The sequence below is a fragment of the Haemaphysalis longicornis genome, unplaced genomic scaffold (assembly GCF_048455015.1).
Source record: "Haemaphysalis longicornis isolate Haplotype H1 unplaced genomic scaffold, Haemaphysalis longicornis Haplotype H1 scaffold_1, whole genome shotgun sequence".
Lineage (NCBI taxonomy): Eukaryota > Metazoa > Arthropoda > Arachnida > Ixodida > Ixodidae > Haemaphysalis > Haemaphysalis longicornis.
The window spans coordinates 261,039,092-261,058,531 of NW_027526203.1; the positions used below are offsets into that span (position 1 = coordinate 261,039,092).

The 19,440-nt window shown below is 48.7% G+C and overlaps 1 protein-coding gene across 10 annotated transcripts in view; it reads left to right on the forward strand.

Annotated features, from left to right (window-relative positions):
- The window catches only part of LOC144144961 (protein lev-9-like), a 300,769-nt gene that overhangs the window by 29,260 nt on the left and 252,069 nt on the right, over positions 1–19,440 (forward strand). For all 10 annotated transcript variants that reach the window (XM_077676523.1, XM_077676464.1, XM_077676468.1 and 7 more), the window contains exons 3-6: positions 1,586–1,698; positions 10,653–10,826; positions 14,463–14,636; positions 18,660–18,845. In XM_077676523.1, coding sequence (XP_077532649.1) covers positions 1,586–1,698; positions 10,653–10,826; positions 14,463–14,636; positions 18,660–18,845 — 647 coding nt within the window. The remainder of the gene's footprint in view (positions 1–1,585; positions 1,699–10,652; positions 10,827–14,462; positions 14,637–18,659; positions 18,846–19,440) is intronic.

The following is a 19,440-nucleotide window of genomic DNA, read 5'->3' on the forward strand; positions in this document are numbered from 1 at the left end:
AGGGTGTGCCACGTACAGGCGTGTCAAAAAGTGGGAGGAGGGGCGGAGTGCGGGCCGAGTGGAAATGTGGCCGTTCAGTTGGGGCGGAAAGCCTCGACGTTGTTGTATACTCCATAGCCGCAGTGTGTACATGCAAGATTGTCCAGAATTCAAGGTAGGTATACGTTATCGAATGCTCCCTGAGCGAAGAGAGTCAATATCATTTTGGGATGAGTGCGTCTAAGGGCTTGGATTAATTGCTGTATTAGTTAAAACTGCACGTTTTGGGTGGATAGTCCGGAACGAAAGCCAGAAATGGTATTGAGATGCTGTCCGCGTGTTTCGAGTTGCGTGGTGAGACGTGTATGAACGCAATGTTGAAATATTTTGCTAACACAAGAGGTAAGGGAGATAGGTCGGAGGTTGTTGAGTCCTACGGGTTTGTGGGGCTTCGGTATGAGGGTGATAACCGCTTTCGTCCACTGTGCAGGCAGAGTTCCGGCCTCCCAATATTGATTGGAAAGGCCAAGAAGGGCTCGTACGGTTTCTTCGTCGGAATTGTGGAGTAGTTGGTTGGATTTTTGGTAATGTCCTGGGGCTCTGTTGCGTTTTATCATTCGTAGTACATGATAGAGTTATTCATTGGTGAACGGGGAGTCTAACACTGTATTGGCATTTCCAGTATATATGCTTTCAATCATTTGGTGGTGGGTATTGGGATTCGCGGCCAAACATTTCCAGAAGTGATTGTAGAAGTTCCTGAGGTGATAACTCTGAGGTTCGTTTAAGTCGGTGAATTTGGTTGTATGTAACGTTGCGCGGTTGTTATTTGTCGAAAATGGAGCGCAGTATGTGCCATGTTTTCTTTTTTCTGAGCGTACATGGAAGCTAATTGCAGAAAGGTGCCCAGTTCTCTTTCTGTAAGCTCTTGGAGTAGCCTTGGCCTTGTCGGTTGAGGATAGCAATAAGTCCCAGCACGCTTTCATTGTTCCTTTGCTTAGGCCACCACCTAGTAAGACTCTCCCTGACTCCAGAGTCCCCAAATGCCGAGGAGATAGGGGTCTGCTACCGGGTGTTCAGTCATCAATGATATTGTGGTGTGCTTCCGCAGTCGTTGCTCGAGTGTATCAATCCATGGGGCGAGATTGTCTGGGGGGAAAGGAGAGGTTTGTTATCTTTGCGGAATTTCTGCTAGCTGGTTATTCGAGCTTGGCTGATTCGCCTTTTTTTGCAATACGGTAATATCCTGCTGAAGTCTTCGAAACTCAAATCCTCCTTCTTTGCGATACCGAAATTTAAATATCTTATGAATGTCTTATGATTTTTATTCCTAATTTATGTACAATTGAGCAGTAATTTCATTCCTTTCCGGTAGTACTGGGACTTTTTTTGGTTACGTTTAAAAATTACTTATGCTGTAATAACTTCGCCGCTTATGTAATGTTTATTTATTTTTGAAAGCCATAGTTTTAAAATGTGCGATAAAATTGCGCCAGGATGTTTCGAAGACAAATTAGAACGAGAAAATAGGCCTCGGGAGATTCGCACCGTGTTCGTGGTCCTGCATTCCTAGAGTGCGTAAGTGTCCTTTTGACGTCCTTCACAGGTACGAGTGTGGACCGGGGTACTTTCCGAGGAACATCAAAACATGGACGGCAACCTGCGTGAGGCTATCCAATGGCTCTGCGGGCTGGAAAATCGAGGAGAACGACTGCAGACGTGAGTTAGGCGCTGTGGCGCGTACGATTTACCTCTAAAAAAGCAGGTATATAAATTTTGAGAATTATACTACCGCGTAAGAATTCTAACACCGCTCCTCTGTTTCACCAACCTTACGTTTCCTTGGTGGCGTGAAACCAACGCGTCAACCAAACCAGTTTCCTTTTCGTTGCTTTTGTTTTTAATCGATCGCATGGGGGCGCTAGACGTTTGTGAATTCGTGAGCCCATGCTTAGATTTTATATTTGTTTTGTTTTTTGGTCAATCGCGTGGGGATGGTTGGTAAGGTAGACCTTCACTACTTTTTTACTTCATTAATGGTTTTCATTTTTATGAACTTGTGTTTACTGCGAAGCTGTATATTGCTACCCTAGTGTATATAGGTATAAAGGTTGCCGATTTTTGTCCGTCTGCGCATTGGGTCGGCGCAAAAAAAAAAAAAATCGTCCCCGCTTTCTCGCAAATTCTCTGTAGCTCTCAATCTGATGTAGTTATCTGATGTAGTTATGTAGCTAGACGACTTTATCATCAGGCCGAGTTTCATTTACTTGTCATGGCTACTTCCCAGTGAAGTTGTAAACGTTACAGAAATACCATCTGCTGTTAATACATTGACATCTACGGGGGGAGTATGGTCAGAAAGTGGCTGTAGCTCTTGTTTAGTCGAAACTATCCAGGAACAAATTATATGGCGATTAGCCGCTAAGACGACTCTAACGTTATGCCGAGTTTTGTATACACAGCTTGAATATGTAGTTCACAGTGACATTGTAAATATTGGGGGATTCCCGTCTGCTGCCAACACATGGGCTTCAATGGGAGGGATACCGAGAGCCCTGTGTTTGTCCCCTAAAATAAAACTTTAGCCCTTCTAAGTTTCATTTAGCTAATTGATTAGGAAGTATGCTAAATCCCAAATCACAAACAAACGCGTTTTGTTTCGTCGCGTGGCCCGAACCTCGCTCGCGTCGAGGTTCGGATCAACGGCCACTACAACAGCCATAAACAAAAGTTTACGGACCACGAAAATGGCAGCTTTAGGTTATTTATCAACCGGAGATAAGCATGTGAGATGTCGCATATTTACTAAAGTATTGGAAATCTAACGCACATAATACCACGGCCTGCCGTGTGGCAGAGAAATAACCCAAAATTGCTGCTTTTGTGGTCGGTAGACTTTTGCTCTTGGCGGTACATATATGAGTCTATTGAGGTAACACACACCACAGCTTCGCTGCTCGTTTGTAATCAGAGCGGTAGGGTTGGTGAATACTTGCAGTTTTGAACTTCGGACAATAGTGGCTGCAGATTTGGCTATCGGTAGTTAAATTGCTAAATGCCGTTTTCTGATGCAGGCGAAAAGCGAAAACGCCCGTGTGTTCGAGATTTCGGAGCACGTTACAGATCCTCAGGGGGTCAAAATTAATCCGGAGCCCTCCACTACGGCGCGCCTCATCACCTGCGCTGCGTTGGCGGGTTAAACCCTACAATGAAATCAATCAGTTAAATTGCGAAATTTGGCTGTCGATTTGCAAATTGGGCGAATTTTGATTTAGTTTGGTTCTATTTTTGTTTTGTTTTTCTTTTTTACAATGATTTACAGTTACTCTATTGTGACAATTAAACGTTGTAACTTCTGTAATTACACATTTTTGTGAAGATACAAGGCACGTTGGCGAGGGGTACTCGGCGAATAAGCCTTACTCATGAAAACTCCGAAGTCACCTAAATACGTACGAGTTGTCAATGAGTAAACAGTGAAGTTAGATAGCTGAACCGATATCCCGTTGCTCAGTAATTTCAGAATGGTGGTTGTAGAAGTAGCAACCAGGCAAACAGCAAGGATGTACTTTTCCGCGAAATGCTCTCTTTGCTTGGCGTGCCATAGTAGCGCCGTCATTCGGCATCCATTGAAAGCTGCGATCGCCCTATGGCGGGCGAGCTGTGACAACGGGGGTATGTGGCCGCCTGCCTGAGGTTAGCCTTGTCGCGAACGTTACAGAGAGATGAGCCGAGACACGTCCGAACGCTATGACGTGCACCCAAAAAATTCACAGCATATCCACGGGGTGAATGATGATGAGTGGGCGAAGCTCCTGAGGGGAAATCATCGGTAAAACCGTGACTCTTCAGTGAAATTTCGCCCACTACATCTGTGTCCGAACGTAACGTCTAGAAAGTCTCGCTTAAACCGCGCGTCGGCACCTTGGGACTGAGCTCGCCTGATGCGTTTTGCAGACGCCTCACGAGCTCTCACTGCATCGGGGTCTGCCTGCCGATACGCGCGCTTTCTCGCCGCTTCCCGTTCTCTGACGTTATGGAGATCCTCTTCGCGCCGCAGCCGTGCCGCTTCGCGTACGGCAGGGTCCTCGCGCCGTTGCCGTGACGCTTGGGCCTCTCGTTCTCGAGCGCTGGGATCTTGGCGGCGTCGTCGCGCAGCCAGACGACACGCTTCGGCCTCCCGCTCTCGTACGGCAGGATCTTGGCGGCGGCGTCGCGCAGCTTCACGGAGCGCTTCTGCCTCGCGGGCTGGCACATCTGCAGCCTTATCCATCGGGCGACTCCGAGCGCGCGCCAACAGCGAACGGATTTTATTACAACGCTCCCCGCCATCTAGTAAACAATCCAAGAACTAAACTAGAGGTAGCCACGCCATCTAGTAAACAATCCAAGCGCATCTTTTCATCATATACAAGTACCGCCATCTAGTAAACAATCCAAAAACTAAACTAGAGGTAGCCACGCCATCTAGTAAACAATCCAAGAACTAAACTAGAGGTGGCTACATACATACGTCGAGTATGGACAGACCCACGCCCTAAGGAGCTTCGCCCCTAAAACTCGGGTCCCGTTTTATTACACGCTCGTGGCGTTCGTGGCTGCTTGCGCACCGGCGCGGCGTTGGCCGCACTCATTGGTTGTCACTCAGCCCCAGCGCCATCGCCGCTGGAGCGCCCACACATAGCCCCCTCTCCTTGAGACGGAGTCTGGAGGAGGAGTCCTTGTAGAAAGAGGCACAACGAAACGCACAGTCTGCGTTCCGAGGTTCACGGGTGGTGCTGCGAACGGAAGGGAGAGTGGTGGTGTTCAAGGCGGAATGGTGGTTGGTGGAGTGGAACGCAGGTAGGGCAGCTTCGGTGAAAGCGGGCTTGAGGCGATCGATAGAAACGACGGTGTCGCGCCCGTTGACGCGAACTGTAAACGTCTTGTCACAGCGTGAAATGACGAGATGAGGGCCGGTGTATGGCGTTGGAAGTGGCCGGCGGGTACTGTCGACACGGATGAAAACGTATTGGCTGTCGGAAAGGTTTGGATGAATAAAGGCGTGCTTAGTGGAACACGACCGTGGTGGTTGGGAAGGGATATAGCTGAAAAAACGGGGTAAATCGTTTACGTAGGACAGGCCAGGGCAGGAAAGGTTGTCTTGCGGCTGCGGAGGGACCAGAACGTCTGCCGGTAAGCGCAAAGACATGCCATAGACCATTTGAGAGGCGGCACAACCAAGATTGTCTTTGATGACAGTGCGTATTCCTAGCAGCACAACAGTAAGGTGAACTGTCCACTGTTAAGGTGATTCGTGAGCCATCGGTGAGGCCTTTAGCTGCCGATGAAACCTCTCGACCATGCCGTTGGCTTGAGGATGGTAGGCCGTTATGTTCAGGTGAGTTACGCCGAGTAGGCATGTCAAACGGTGAAACAGCGTGGACTCAAATTGGCGGCCACGGTCTGTGATTATCTGCGAAGGCACACCAAAACGGGCGATCCACGTGGATATAAGTGTGGAAGCAACAGTCTCAGCCGCAATATCGTCGATTGGAACCGTCTCCGGCCAGCGAGTAAAACGGTCGATCACTCTCAAGATGTAACGGTAGCCCTTAGATGGTGGTAGCGGGCCAACGAGGTCGACGTGAATAGTGGAGAAACCAGAGTCCGGCAAGGGAAAAGGGGCCAGAAGTGATGTGGTCTGCCGAGAGACTGCATTTCTGGCAGGCGAGACAGGAACGAGCCCATGCGCGTACGTCAGTATTCATGCTAGGCTAGACGTATTTCTCGGCAACCAAACGCCGTGAGGCACGAACTCCAGGATGAGAGAGACGGTGCATAGAGTTGAAAGCAATGCGCCTGAGAAAAGCAGGAAGGTACGGTAGTCTGCGGCCTGAAACCGGGTCAACGTCGCAAACGAGGCTGATTCCCGAATCAGGACAGATAATGTCCCGGAGTTGCAGAGAGGAACTGTGTGAAGAACGCAGAGTGCGGAGCTCCTCGTCATCTCGTTGTGCTTGAGCTAACTCCTGAGTAGTGAAAGCGGAGCGTTGTATGGCCGAAATACGGCTAAGGCATCGGCTGGGATGTTGTTAAGTACCTTGACATGCTGAACGTCCGTCGTGAACACTGCAAGATACGCCGTGTCGCGTCTCTCGGGGAGAATATGTAGTCTTCGATGACTTGAAGGCGTTCGTAAGAGGCTTCTGATCGGTGGAGATCACGAAGCTGCGGCCCTCAAGGAAGAAATTACGCCCACCTCCCCTCGCGGGAACCCTGGTGTGATGCGACGCTGAAGGGGATTCCATTGTGCGTTTCCGTTGGGTCGATTACTCGAATTGCGTGAGCAATCGTCGGGTAATGCGAGAGAGAGAGAGAGAGAGAGAGAGAGAGAGAGAGAGAGAGAGAGAGAGAGAGAGAGAGAGAGAGAGAGAGAGAGAGAGCAAGCGTAGCGCGGACGACCGTCGACTGAGAGACCGGTCGGAGCGCGGCACTCCGCTTATATGCGCAGCGCGCCCGAAGGAGAGGAAACCGCGGAGAGAGAGGGCGCTGCACATGCGCACAGCACGCTTGCGGCGCGCGCAGCGCCGCCCACCGGTGGAGTGAGAGTGCGCTCCGCCACGTGCCCGCAGATGTTGGGCGAGAGTGTTCGCTATCGGAGAGAGGAGAGGGGGTGAGTTGAGGAGAGGCACGGCTGTGCGGACGCCGACGACGACGGACGCAGGAGAGGGCTGCCGGCAAGAGATGCTCCTCTCAGCGTCGCATCTAAAACGGAAATGCTTAACAGCGAGGTATGCCGCTAGGAGCTCCCGCCCGAACGTGCTGTAGCGTTGCTCAGTTGGAGAAAGCTTTTTCGAAAAGAAACTGAGCGGGTGCCAGGTGCCATGGATGTGTTGCTGAAGTACACCTCCAACCGCACAGTGGGAAGCGTCTACCATCACGCTCGTGGGAGCGTTGTGGCGCGGGTGTACAAGAAGAGTAGCAGAATCCAGGCGCTCCTTCATGGTAGTGAATGCGCAATTGGAAGTTTCAGGCCATTCGGCAGTCAGGAAACTTGGAAGCCTGAAGGGAAATTTCGAGAGGGGGCACAATGGCCGCACAGTTTGGTATGAAACGTCGGTAATAATTTACCACGAGCGTGGAATAAAACGGGGCCCGAGTTTTTTGGTGCACGTCATAGCGTTCGGACGTGTCTCGGCTTGAAGGAACCACACGTCGGGGTACTGAGTGCTGAAGGGGGGCAAACGGCAGGCTACGGCGGAGATGCCATTTGAAGAGGCAGCGGAGGACGCAAAATTACCACCGGTGTCGCTAGGAGGGTCCATTCTGGATCCTTGACTCCGCTGCAGCGTCCGGATCATCAATGTAGCGAACGCGACAGAGAGATGAGCCGAGACACGTCCGAACGCCATGACATGCACCCAAAAACTTGGGCCCCGTTTTATTCCACGGTCGTGGCGTTCGTGGCTGCTTGCGCACCGGCGCCGCGTGGCCCGCACTCACTGGTTGTCACTCAGCCCCAGCGCCATCGCCGCTGGAGCGCTGCCACAGCCTTAAAGGGAAGCTGAAGCGCTTTCCAAAAAAATTTGAGTTAGATTAACAGTTATATAATTTCTTGCGCGCTGATTCCGAATATCACATTGAAATTTATCGTACATGAGTCCAAGTGGCATTTATCTTGCAAAAAGCGCGGCACCGTTTGAAAGACGCGCGCTTTTCGTCTTTTTACGCCCCTGATTGGTTGCGCCCGTCATGACGTCAAAGGAGGACACCCTTCGGCCGCGCGGGTTGTCGGAAGCATTGCGAACGATCTCACGGTTGCCTTTGCGGCAATTTGGCTTGCAGTTTAATTTTCGCACATGACTGGAAGTTTGTTTTATAATTTCCTGTTCTGTTGGTTCAATTATCTTGGAGCTTAAATTTGCTTTACACGACAGAGAACCCCAAAGCAGTGACTGTGACGTCGACTAGTGGGTTCCATCAAAATATTTTTGAATTAGGCAACCATCATAGGGGGATTTTATACCTTATGTTAATATTAGGTACTGCCTTAACTGTTTCCTATTATACACAAAACCATTTATGCCGAAGATTAATGGGCGTTTTATAAACAATCTACCAGCGAAAAGCACGTACGTGCACTGCGCGAAAAAATAGCGTTCATGCGCTGTAAACGTATATGCGAGACACATCTTCCCGGTACACGCATAAACCAACAAGCAGACTCTGCGTCCGCATTTCCTTTGTTCGTTGTCGCCCACCCCAGCCCCGTTACTCATCCCCGTACACAGACCCACACGCGCGCGCCATTTCGGCAGCGGCGCTACGGCGCCTCCGTGATTGCTAGCTGCACTTCGATGAGTGCATGGGGTCTTACTGCTTCACATGCATTTATTCTGAAAATGCTGCAGCATACTAGTGCCTGCTCAGCATTATTGGCTGTAGTAGGGCTTGATTTTCGCTTGTGCGTTGCGCATTCTGCTACAATATTACGGCCACCTCGTTATAATTAACAGACCAGTCGGACAAGGCAGTTACGTTGTAGTTACGTTACTTTAGGTAACAATCACCAAACGTTTGTGATAATGAATCGTTGGCCTGTTTCAGCATTTCTAGATTTAAGCATTTACCGCGCTAGTCGGACAGAGGCCGTATATTTACTCTTCGCTCCTAATTTTTTCAGTATCATCATTATATATATCACCGACTGTCACTGGAGCACACTTGAGGTTCAGTGACAACAAGTGCTTGCCAGGTTATAATATGCAGCCACACGGTATCTTGGGCAAGAAATTAGGCCCCCGCAGTCAACACAAATTATGGCATGGTGGTGGTTCGGAGTGGTGTTTTTTTTTTAATTCCAGACAAACATCACCTTATCGTGGCATGTATACTTGCTAAATAAGTAATCTGGTTGTCTTGGTTCTTTTACTTTGCAGGAATACTGTTTACCTCTTAGCCGGGAGAGAACTTCTATCAGGATTGGCCCCTTGTTTTATTTTCGCCAAAAAATTGTTTTTTTGAACACTGTCCTGAGCCCATAGGGAAAGGAAACCGACGCGTTTAACAAACAAGTATTTCCTGAACAAATGTGACTTGGTTTCTGGAATGGAACGAAACATCCCCGGCCAAGGTACAGCAGTATTCCCCATCCTTCCTAAATCTAGAATCTAATGTGAACATTCGTGTCCGTCGCATAAAAAAAAACGCATTGGAGCGGTTTACAAAGTATTTAACGTACTGTAGTATATTCTCTGTCATCAAGCACAGCCACCTCGGCTGTCGCTTCCGTATGTTATCAAGCATCCCGGCGTGACATTATTCTGCTTAGGAATACGGCATGATAACGTATGCCTCGTTTGGCGTTCGTACATACTTTTTGAACACGAAAATTGTACAAATGAGTGCTATCAACCACAACAACAACAAGTATCATTCACAAAGAAACACGGCGAAAATAGCATGGCCGAGGCGGCCGATCCGGCCGGAAGTCCAGGTATGACGTTTTTCAGCCGGTTTTCGCCCGCGCTCTTCGGTCTTCCGGCATCGCGCGGCGAGATGGGGGCGGGGCATCGGGCCACTTTTGTTTGCTCATTGCGCCGCTTCTATTCCATGTATTGCGAAAATATTTCGTACACATGAACTATTCAATGTGTACTTGCTGCTTGTGAACTTTTCTTTTAATTCTAAAACCGCTTCACCTTCCCTTTAACGCTACAGTTTGAGCTACACCGTCGTTAACCGATACCTTCCTGTTACTTTTATTTTGCTCTATGTGCTTACATATGTTTATACATGTTTGTCTCTTTGTATGTTTTTATTTGTGCAAAACGTTTTCCCCTTTTAATGCTCCCGATTGGCTTGTACAAATAGAATAATTAAACACGGCTTCTTGTTCATTTCTACATGCTTGTTCATCCTAAAATAAAAACCTTGAACTGGAATATATGAAACACTTCGTTGAATGTACTGTCGCGGCCATTGATACAGGGAACACGGAGCGGCTGGTCGCGCTCCGCGGAGCGCCAGGACGGGCGCCACAGGAAGTATTGCGGCGCAACCGCAATCAGGGCCAGCGGCGGAGTTAGCTGAACCTCGTCTGCTACGGCTCCTCCCACTTCGCCGCGAGTTATTTGTACCAGAGCGCGTGCGGCGAAGTGAGAGGAGCCGTAGCAGACGACGCGCAGCTGTGCTCCGCCTCTGGCTCTGATTGCGCTTGCGCCGCAATACTTCGCGCGGCGCCCGCTTGGTGGTCCGAGAAGCACGGCCACGCGCGCCGTGTTCCCTGTATCAGTGCCCGCCAGTCTACTTCCTTTGTGGAAAGCGGGCTTCTATTATATAGTCCTTATTTCCTTCCTTCCCTGTGGTTTATTCACGCACACGCATTTTTACTACACGCTGTATACTACTAATATAGCTCGATTTTGAAGTTATTTTGAGTAGTTCATCAGCACTTGTGGTTGTTCTAACTTTTTTTATTGTAGAAATAGTATGCACGAAAATGCTCAGTAACTACTTGAATGACTGCCTTTTGAACAAACTGCGACGAGGAAAGGGACAAGTAGAAGTATTGAACTGACGAAACACAGCGCTCTACTGCAACCTTAATTCAGGGAAAGCAAGCATGCCTTAATTAATGGACAAATTTTGGACGTTAATCATATATATACGGCCCGATGTGCTGCACGCAGCCGTATCGTGCGGCCACCCTGGCGAGGTCCGCTGGGGCCGGCTGCTGGACGCGGTGTTCGCGTTTCCGAGGCCAGTGCGCTACGAGTGCAACCAGGGCTATCGGTTGGTGGGAGACAGCACCCTCTACTGCCAGAGCAACGGCCGCTGGAGCGGCACGAAGCCCGAGTGCCACAGTGAGTGTCCGCCGTTTAGCACCCTCTGATGTACGTCTCGTTGGTCCCTCAAAAACGTGACGCATAAATTTTTGTAGCAGTGATGACTCCGATTCTATGGCAACTGGCTGTTTTCCACACTTGTGGCCCACATCAACCACAAAAAATGTTTCAATTATCGTGGGGCATACGACCTCTTCTCATCCCGTATTCACTTTTAAAGGGGCCATGAAGACAAAATGCAAGTCTGGTTCATTTAGAAGATTGCCTTGGCCCGATTACAACGCTACAATTTTTTTTTTTTCCGAAACTTCAAGTAAATAATGGAGATATTAGGGAAAACCGATGACGTAGTGGCGACTCCACAGCCACTTGCTGGCGATTTCTCTGTGACGTCACTGAACCTTGTTTGTGCCTTGGGGGGCCGCCGACGTGATCCACCACCAAAAACCATGAATGGGCGATTGTACTGTGGCCTGTATTTTCGCTTGATCGCATTACTAGAATGCTAACGTGAGTTAAACACGCTGATAACTATGTTTTAGTGCTGGCCCATATTACGTCATTGTTGCCCATAACACGTTACTGTAGCGCGAAACGTGAAAATGTTTTCAATATTTCTCGCATTTTCTCAGCTTAAAAACGTCTCTACTTGCTGGTATGGGACTGAGTTCGCTGCCAAAATCTAGTTCTTTGAAAATGAACAAAGTTGTAGTTTGTCTTCAGGGCCCATTTAAGTAGTGTCAGTGATGTATTGCTTTATTTCTTTTTCGGAGAAAACGAAAAACAAAATATCATCGTCGCATTTAGTTATACCTCCATGACTTGAATTTAGTTTTAAGTAATGTCAAGGATGTCCCTATAAAGTCATACGCACGAACCTATTATTTATACTCACTTATGCACAGACGGCTCTCTATAGCTTTCAAACACTGTGGAATTCACTGATTACATTTATGAGTGGTACACGCAGGCCCCAGGGGAGGGGTTATTTACGAATCGTGGTCTCTGAGCTTTCTAGAGAATTCTAGACACATGATTCAAACTGTAGATATTTTATTTAGTGGGGCTGTGGGGCGTTTCTATGTCCCATTCAGAAAGGATAGCCGTAATAGGCTGGAGCAACTGTCCACTAGAACCATCAACAGCTACTGAGTAGCCTTCTTATAAAACTGCTATTCCTGCGCTTGATCACAGCGGACAAAAATGACGAAGTGCGCGTTCTTGATGCAAGGAACCTCGGAAGTTAAATGAACACTTCTTCAAAAAGAATAGAAAAACGGAAAAGATCGCGTTCTCATTCTGGTTTCAGTATAAACACTAAGCTGGATTCACAACTTTTGGAAACAGTACGGCGCTCAACATCTATTGCCGTCGATTTTACAACTCCCCTATTATCTCTCGTGCAACCGAGCCAGAAACGTTTCTTCCCAGGAGCGAATCTGCATCTTGCAGCGCGCCTCATAGTATGCCTGGAAAATCCTACTCTCTCTTTAAAGGCTTTTATCGGTTTTTCCATAATTTAAAGTAATAATAAATAAACATGCCGAAAGCGCCCTCTGCAGGGTAGGAAACGCAGCGCTAGAACAAGTAGAAGAATATAAGTAACTCGGGCAACTTGTCAGCGCGGACCCAAACCACTAGAAAGAAATCCGGTGCAAAATAGGCATGGGCTGGAGTGCACGCGGCAAACACTCCCAAATAATCAAACGTAAGCTACTTCTATCTCTCAAAAGAAGAATGCATCCTGCCGCTCATGACATGTGAAGACGAAACTTGGTGCCTTACGACGCAACTGAAAAGCAAACTTAGGTCGTCTCAACGGGCCATGGAAGGAAAAATGTTAGGAGTAACACTTAGGGACAGGCAGCGGGCTTCCTGGATCAGGGAACAAGCCCGCGTAGAGGATACCATCGTTGAAGTAAAGGAAAAGAAATGGACTTGGGCTGGCCATGTAGTGAGACGAAACGACAACCGGTGGAACATCAGAGCAACGGAACCAGAAGGGGGAGGCCATCAACTCTATGGTTGGGACGAACTAAGGAAATTTGGGGTAAAGAATGGACTCGGGCAGCGCAGGACAGTAGCGGTCGGACTGAGGTCAGTGGAGAGGCCTTCGTCCTGCAGTGGACCTAAGTAGGATGGTGTTGTTAATACTGATGATGCAGATGATGATGATGGATATTGTTGTAATTATTTATGTAAATGCTCCCAGGAACCATATGATATGATCTTGCTACTCTGTGAGTTCAGCGTGAGGTCGGATTGTTACCAGTTAGAATTCCTGGCAATTCCTGCCAGATAGAAATAAAAATAGAGAGATGCAAATTCTAAAGACCGTAAAACTTACAATTAAAGCAAAGAAAAGGTAGGGGAAACAACGGCGCCAAAAGTATACCTCTGTAAAGGACCCCCCCCCCCCCCCTCCACCTCTCCCTCACCCCCGCTGCAGCTCACATGTGGCAGCTTCTTCAAACACACACCCTCCCCCGTCGCATCCAACTGGTCCACACACACCGCCATATTTTTACCTCCCCTAATCGTTCAGCATGTGGGGCTCTGCACACCCACTGCCACTCCCTTTGTGAGTGTCCAGCTTCCCATCCCACCTCTCCCTTCCCCACCCTCTCGAAACAGGCCCTGGGCACTTGACGTCGCGGCGGCCCTATGGGCCTCCGCCACCCCCTCTCCCTAAACCCAAGAAATAAATAAAGGTTGATCTCTCTCTCTCTCTCTCTCTCTCTCTCTCTCTCTCTCTCTCTCCCTAAAGGAGTGCTAAAACCAAGCTCAATTTTTGCCTCACCGCAATGGCTGGTAACTTGCTGTTGGGTGAGTTGGTTTATGATTCTTCGAAAAAAGAGCGCGAAACATGCGCTAAAAACAGACGAAAAACAAACAGGAGGAGGGCTCAGTCACAACTGTTTATTTTGTAGAATACACTGGGCTATATATTAAATAGCTTACTATCACATTCTCTTTCTATCTCGTCCTCCTGGCATTTTTTTTTTAAATGGTCAGCGTGCCGTCATAAATAACGAATCCGATAGTGCCCCCAAGCATCAAAACAACTCACTTAAAGTCGCCACTCGAATTTCCTAAAAACTCGCAAACCGGTTCGTAAGTTTAATTTTCCCGAGCGGTTTTAACAATCCCTGGGAGTTTTCTTTCAAAATTCGGAAATTTTAAATCGTCCATCAGGAAATTTCCCACTGAGGTTTGCCTATCTTTGCGTTGCGCTATTTAACCGGCCGATCAAGGTGCTGTTGTCGCCTTGTGTGGAGTGCCGGTAAGCATGTGGCTACTCCAATACAAATCAACTTATTTTCGTTAGCAGGTTATAACATTTGTCCTCACTTTAAAACTTAAATTTATTGCACAAAGTTTATTGCATGTTTGTCGCTAAGTAGCGGTTTTCAACCAGTTTAATTGCAAAATGTGTCTATCTCCTACCTCAATGCCCCTATAGAAGATATTTAAACGTATAATTTACATATACTGGCCGCAAGACATGTTGAAAGCATCACTTCAGCTTTTAATTTCGCCAACGAAGAAACTAGCTCTTTTTTTGTGCAGAGTTAATTTGCTTCCTTCAGTGAGTCAAGACGTTCGGGGACATTCATGGTTCCCGAACCGATTTATTTATTTATTCTTTCGCAGTCATGGATTGCGGCGCATTGGAAGACATCCCCAATGGCAGGGTCACTCTCTCGGGCACAACATTTGGCTCGCTGGCCGAATACGCCTGCTCACGTTGTTTCCGCCTTGTCGGTAACAGCACACGGACGTGTGACGAGTACGGCAAGTGGACCGGCACATCCCCGCGCTGCGACGGTCTGTATAGTCTTGTTATACTATATGAGGAACGTTCAGAGCTTGCGTTTCCTGCCGCCATTGTCGTTGCCACAAAGAGGGAAAAGAGAAAAGTAAGCTATCTGCTGTAGGGACAAGAGAGTTCTACGAATGCGATATTTTTATTACGAGGGTTATGGCACACTGCAAAGCGGGATCTGGAAAGTGGCAAATATTCGTTGTTTCACAAGTTTTTACTCTATAAGTGAGTATCGAGATCACGCAATTAGGGCTGCAATAGAAGCAGACATCGTCAGATGGTTACAACTAGAGGTTAATGCGAAATGCACGGGTAAGCGCTGCAGCCAGCCAATCATTCATTGCAGCCGGCAAATGCACTCAATGGGAGGCAATACCTGTTTATGCGGGTGATAGCGACAGCAGGCTGCGAGCAAGGCACCGCCGCAAACGACGAAACACGAAAAAATCGTCTGACAGTCCCGCTCGTTCGGCCGTACGGTTTATTGACCACAGCTTGTCTCGCTGATGTTTAGTGCGCTACGCAAAGTGCGTGGCATAATTCGCGTTTACGTAAGTGCGAAGAAAATTTCTTACCCGTAGAGCATCTCTTTCAGCAGAATTCTCAATGCACGAATTTTACAGAAGAAATACACACTTTTCTATCAAGTTTTCAAGATCCCTGATTGTGGTATTATAACCTCTAACAGTTTACAGGCGAGTAGGAGTTTGTAGTGAGAAAAGAATACAAGTCTAAATTGTAGAGGTTCGGGGCTACCATTCTACAGTTGGTTACCATTTTACACCTGTACGATACGTTTCCGCACGTCTCCCAGACCTTCAAAAATGTGCACATCCTTGCCGCTGTATGATACCACTGAGTCAGGTTGTCATGAAATGACAGCCTGCGATCATCATTTTTCTGTCACAGGGAGGGCATCAAACTGCTGTGAACACGAAGATGAGCCCTTTTGGCAATGACATTAATGAAAAAGCGCGAATCAAGGCAACGTTTGAAAGAATGTGTAGAGCACGCCCTCTGCATCGTTTAGTTTATTTATTCCGAATCCGTTTTTGCTTGTACTTTAAAGGCACACGGACGGTAAATAGCAAGCTGCGCTCAGACGAAAGTTACACTGTCCCGAATCCCTCTCAACGTTTATTCGGCGGCGAAATATATGGTTTAATTACCGAGAAATTATCAAGTGAAAAACAAATTTCATTCGTCGCGTCGCTTCATGACGTTTCGCGTGACGTCAACGGTTTCCGGAAGCGAGTGAGACCAGTCGGCGATATCTTAGCCTTCAACCCAGCGACCCCAACCCAATTGCCATAGCAACGTCGCCGCCATCTTGAGCTTGGCGGCGTATGCGCCGCCCGCTAGGCCTCGCCGAGACCGGCGCGCAGTACGACAGCAGCCGAAATCGCACTTCAACACTTTATTCATGTTACGAAAATACGACTGAGCACAAACACAACGTGCCGTGACAAGCACTGGTGTACGACACGGCATAGCTTAAATTGACATCGAACACGGTAGACGTTGTTGTCCAGCTTTGCGCGACACCAGCGCTATCGTTCAGATTAAAGTCACGCTTTATGAACGAGTGTCTCACCTTTTTCTAACACGAAGCAAAATCACTTCTTGCTGCGCTTCGTCCCTGTGCATGGGCATATAACCGCTCTCCTGTGGTCTTCCGAACGCCGGCACGATTTCTACTATGCCACTACGCGCACGCGAGCCCCGCGGCTTCTCTAGCGCTGTTGCTCCGGCAGCTGCGGCGAACGTTATCCCGGTGTCGCGCATGCGCGCCTGAAGTCGCGCCGGGAAGAGGTAGGGTGGGAAAAACAGTGAGAGGAGGAGGAGTGTTTTGCTCGTCCAGCACCGCTGCGGCTTGGAGCGGGTAAATCAAAGAGGAACTAGCAAAGAGGAACTAGCATGCGCGCCTGAAGTCGCGCCGGGAAGAGGTAGGGTGGGAAAAACAGTGAGAGGAGGAGGAGTGTTTTGCTCGTCCAGCACCGCTGCGGCTTGGAGCGGGTAAATCAAAGAGGAACTAGCAAAATTACGCCCACCTCCCCTCGCGGGAACCCTGGTGTGATGCGACGCTGAAGGGGGTTCCATTGTGCGTTTCCGTTGGGTCGATTACTCGAATTGCGTGAGAAATCGTCGGGTAATGCGAGAGAGAGAGAGAGCGGGCATAGCGCGGACGACCGTCGACTGAGAGACCGGCCGGAGCGCGGCACTCCGCTTATATGCGCAGCGCGCCCGAAGGAGAGGAGACAGCGGAGAGAGAGGGCGCTGCACATGCGCACAGCGCGCTTGCGCCGCGCGCAGCGCCGCCCACCGGCGGAGTGAGAGTGCGCTGCGCCACGCGCCCGCAGATGTTGGGCGAGAGTGTTCGCTATCGGAGAGAGAAGAGGGGGTGAGCGGAGGAGAGACGCAGCTGTGCGGACGCGGACGCCGACGACGACGGACGCAAGACAGGGCCGCCGGCAAGAGATGCTCCTCTCAGCGTCGCATCTAAAAAGTCACCTCGGACTGGTGAGACAGCCGTGTGGTCTAGCAGGAAAACAAACCTGCGGAGTGAACCACCACGGCCACAAAAGCCACTGGTCGCGCACTCGGAGCATACGGCCAAACAACTTTCCCGCCCCTTGCTTCCGTTGCCTGCTACTCCCTGTGCGTCAGTCTTCGTTCTGCACGGGACATGAGATGGTGGTTAAACAATGTGAATGTGCCACGCGGCCTTTTACTTTACCCACAAAACGTCTAGCGTGCAGCGCAACCGCCGCGAGAACGACGACAGGGGCGCTCTTTTTATTTGCATTTTCGTTATGGATAGTCGGATCTTAGTCGCTTCGATGCAGTTGGCTTAACGTCGTGGCGCCATCTGTTGGTTTAACTTGTAACAGCGTGCAACGGTAAATTGTTTCCGTCGCGATATGGTAACTCTTATTGCGCCATCTGTTGAATGTTTTGCCAAGCGAGTTGCCTATCAGCCCCTCGGCCAGAAGTGTGCTTAGAGCTTTTACGAGCGCCAAAACCACTACTATGAATGAAAACCATGCATAGCATGATACAAATATCATTTTACCTAAGTACGCACCGTAGTGGAAACATATCAGCCCACAACGCCCTGAATCAAAAGACACGGTTCGACGCACACATTTTATTCAACTGTAAGACAATCAAGAAATAGTTTCGAACAAACACATCGTCACGACATGCGCTTTGAGGCCGAAGCGCGAAATTAACAGGCGATCAATTGCCTCCTGTTCGTCGTAAGGGTACCACTCACTTCTTGCCATTTACGGGGCGAACAGGTCACTCCACTCCGGCGCAAGCCGGGAAGATATTAAAAAATAAAAAATTCGTGCACACTCTACATACCCGTTGCGGGGGTGAATCGTCGTTAGTGATAAATGCAACATAGTGAGCACAGTTCCACAGGCATGACCACGCCATGGAATTTCATCGCGAAGCGAACGCGACAACACATACGCACACAGCTTCGGCCGCCAGCCTGGATGCAAATTTCGTTCGGGCAGATAGCGCTACGTGAAGGAGCAAAAAACGTGTTCTATTAGACGCAAAATACTGTCACAGAAGTGCGGAACCATGGAAAGCCGACGCGCTAGTCGCTGTAAACGAGGAGATAACGGACATGTGACCGATGTGACTTCGCCGAACCTGCAATAACCATCGAAACCGCCACCGGCACCGCGGCTTGGCACCTTGCGAATGTCGACATGGCTTGAATTATACCTGTACATTTATAATTGTAATGACTTATGGAATTTAACGTGTAACGAAAGCTTCTATGCGTTTCTCTGAGAGCTTTTGTGCGCGGTTCTCGTTCTGTTCGTACGGGACTCTTGCCACATCCGCTCAGTCTGCAGTGGAGCGTAGTTCTGACTATAAATAGATGGTTAGTGTGACTTACTGTTTTGATGTCGCATGCATAAATTTCGGCAAACCAGATAAGCAAACTTGCCTTTTCTTATACCTTTTGTGTTGGCATGGGCCGACATTCTTTTCATGCGCAGAAGTATTTTGCGAGCCGCCCCAGCTTCCGCTGGACGGCTACATCAGTGCCGGTCCCACGGATGGGAAGCAGAGGTGCGATAGCAAGATTACGTACGCGTGCCGTGCGGGCACCACCCTGGTCGGCTCTAACAGTAACAGCTGCTTCGAGACCGGGACGTGGCTCTTCGACCCACCAGCCTGCGTGCGTGAGTGGCGCTCTTTTATTTCTGCGCTTGCCAAACGAGGGAGCCGGTCTGATACGCACTGTGTAATATAAAGATGCATTCAAATACGAAGAACGGAGCGCGTGGCTTTCAGTCCACGCCGCGCAATCTGGCGACGGGTCGCGTATGCATATTAAGTAAATGAGACAAAAGAATATAAATATCAATCAATCAATCTTTATTAAAGTGTCCAGGAACAGGCCAAGCCTTCTTGCTGGCACACTGGAGGGAAAAGAAAAGCGGCACTGAAATATATCAGCGGCTGACAGATACACAGTGAGTAAGAAAATCCAATAAGTCAATAAAAACTATAACACTACGAAGTTTAAAAATAAAATAATGCCATCCAACCAGCATAACCCGATTAGAATAGATTGTAATGTCTAATACATTGCAAAAAGCCATCGTACAATAGGCATAGCAATAGCACAAGGTAAGTGGAAGAAAAATGTCTACAACTACCGGATAACATGTTCACTATCGCATGAATGCATGAAACCAGATACAGGAAAATATTTATGGATAATAATGACAGAAAATCATAAGTTGTAGAAAAACGTGTTATTGTGTGAGTAGA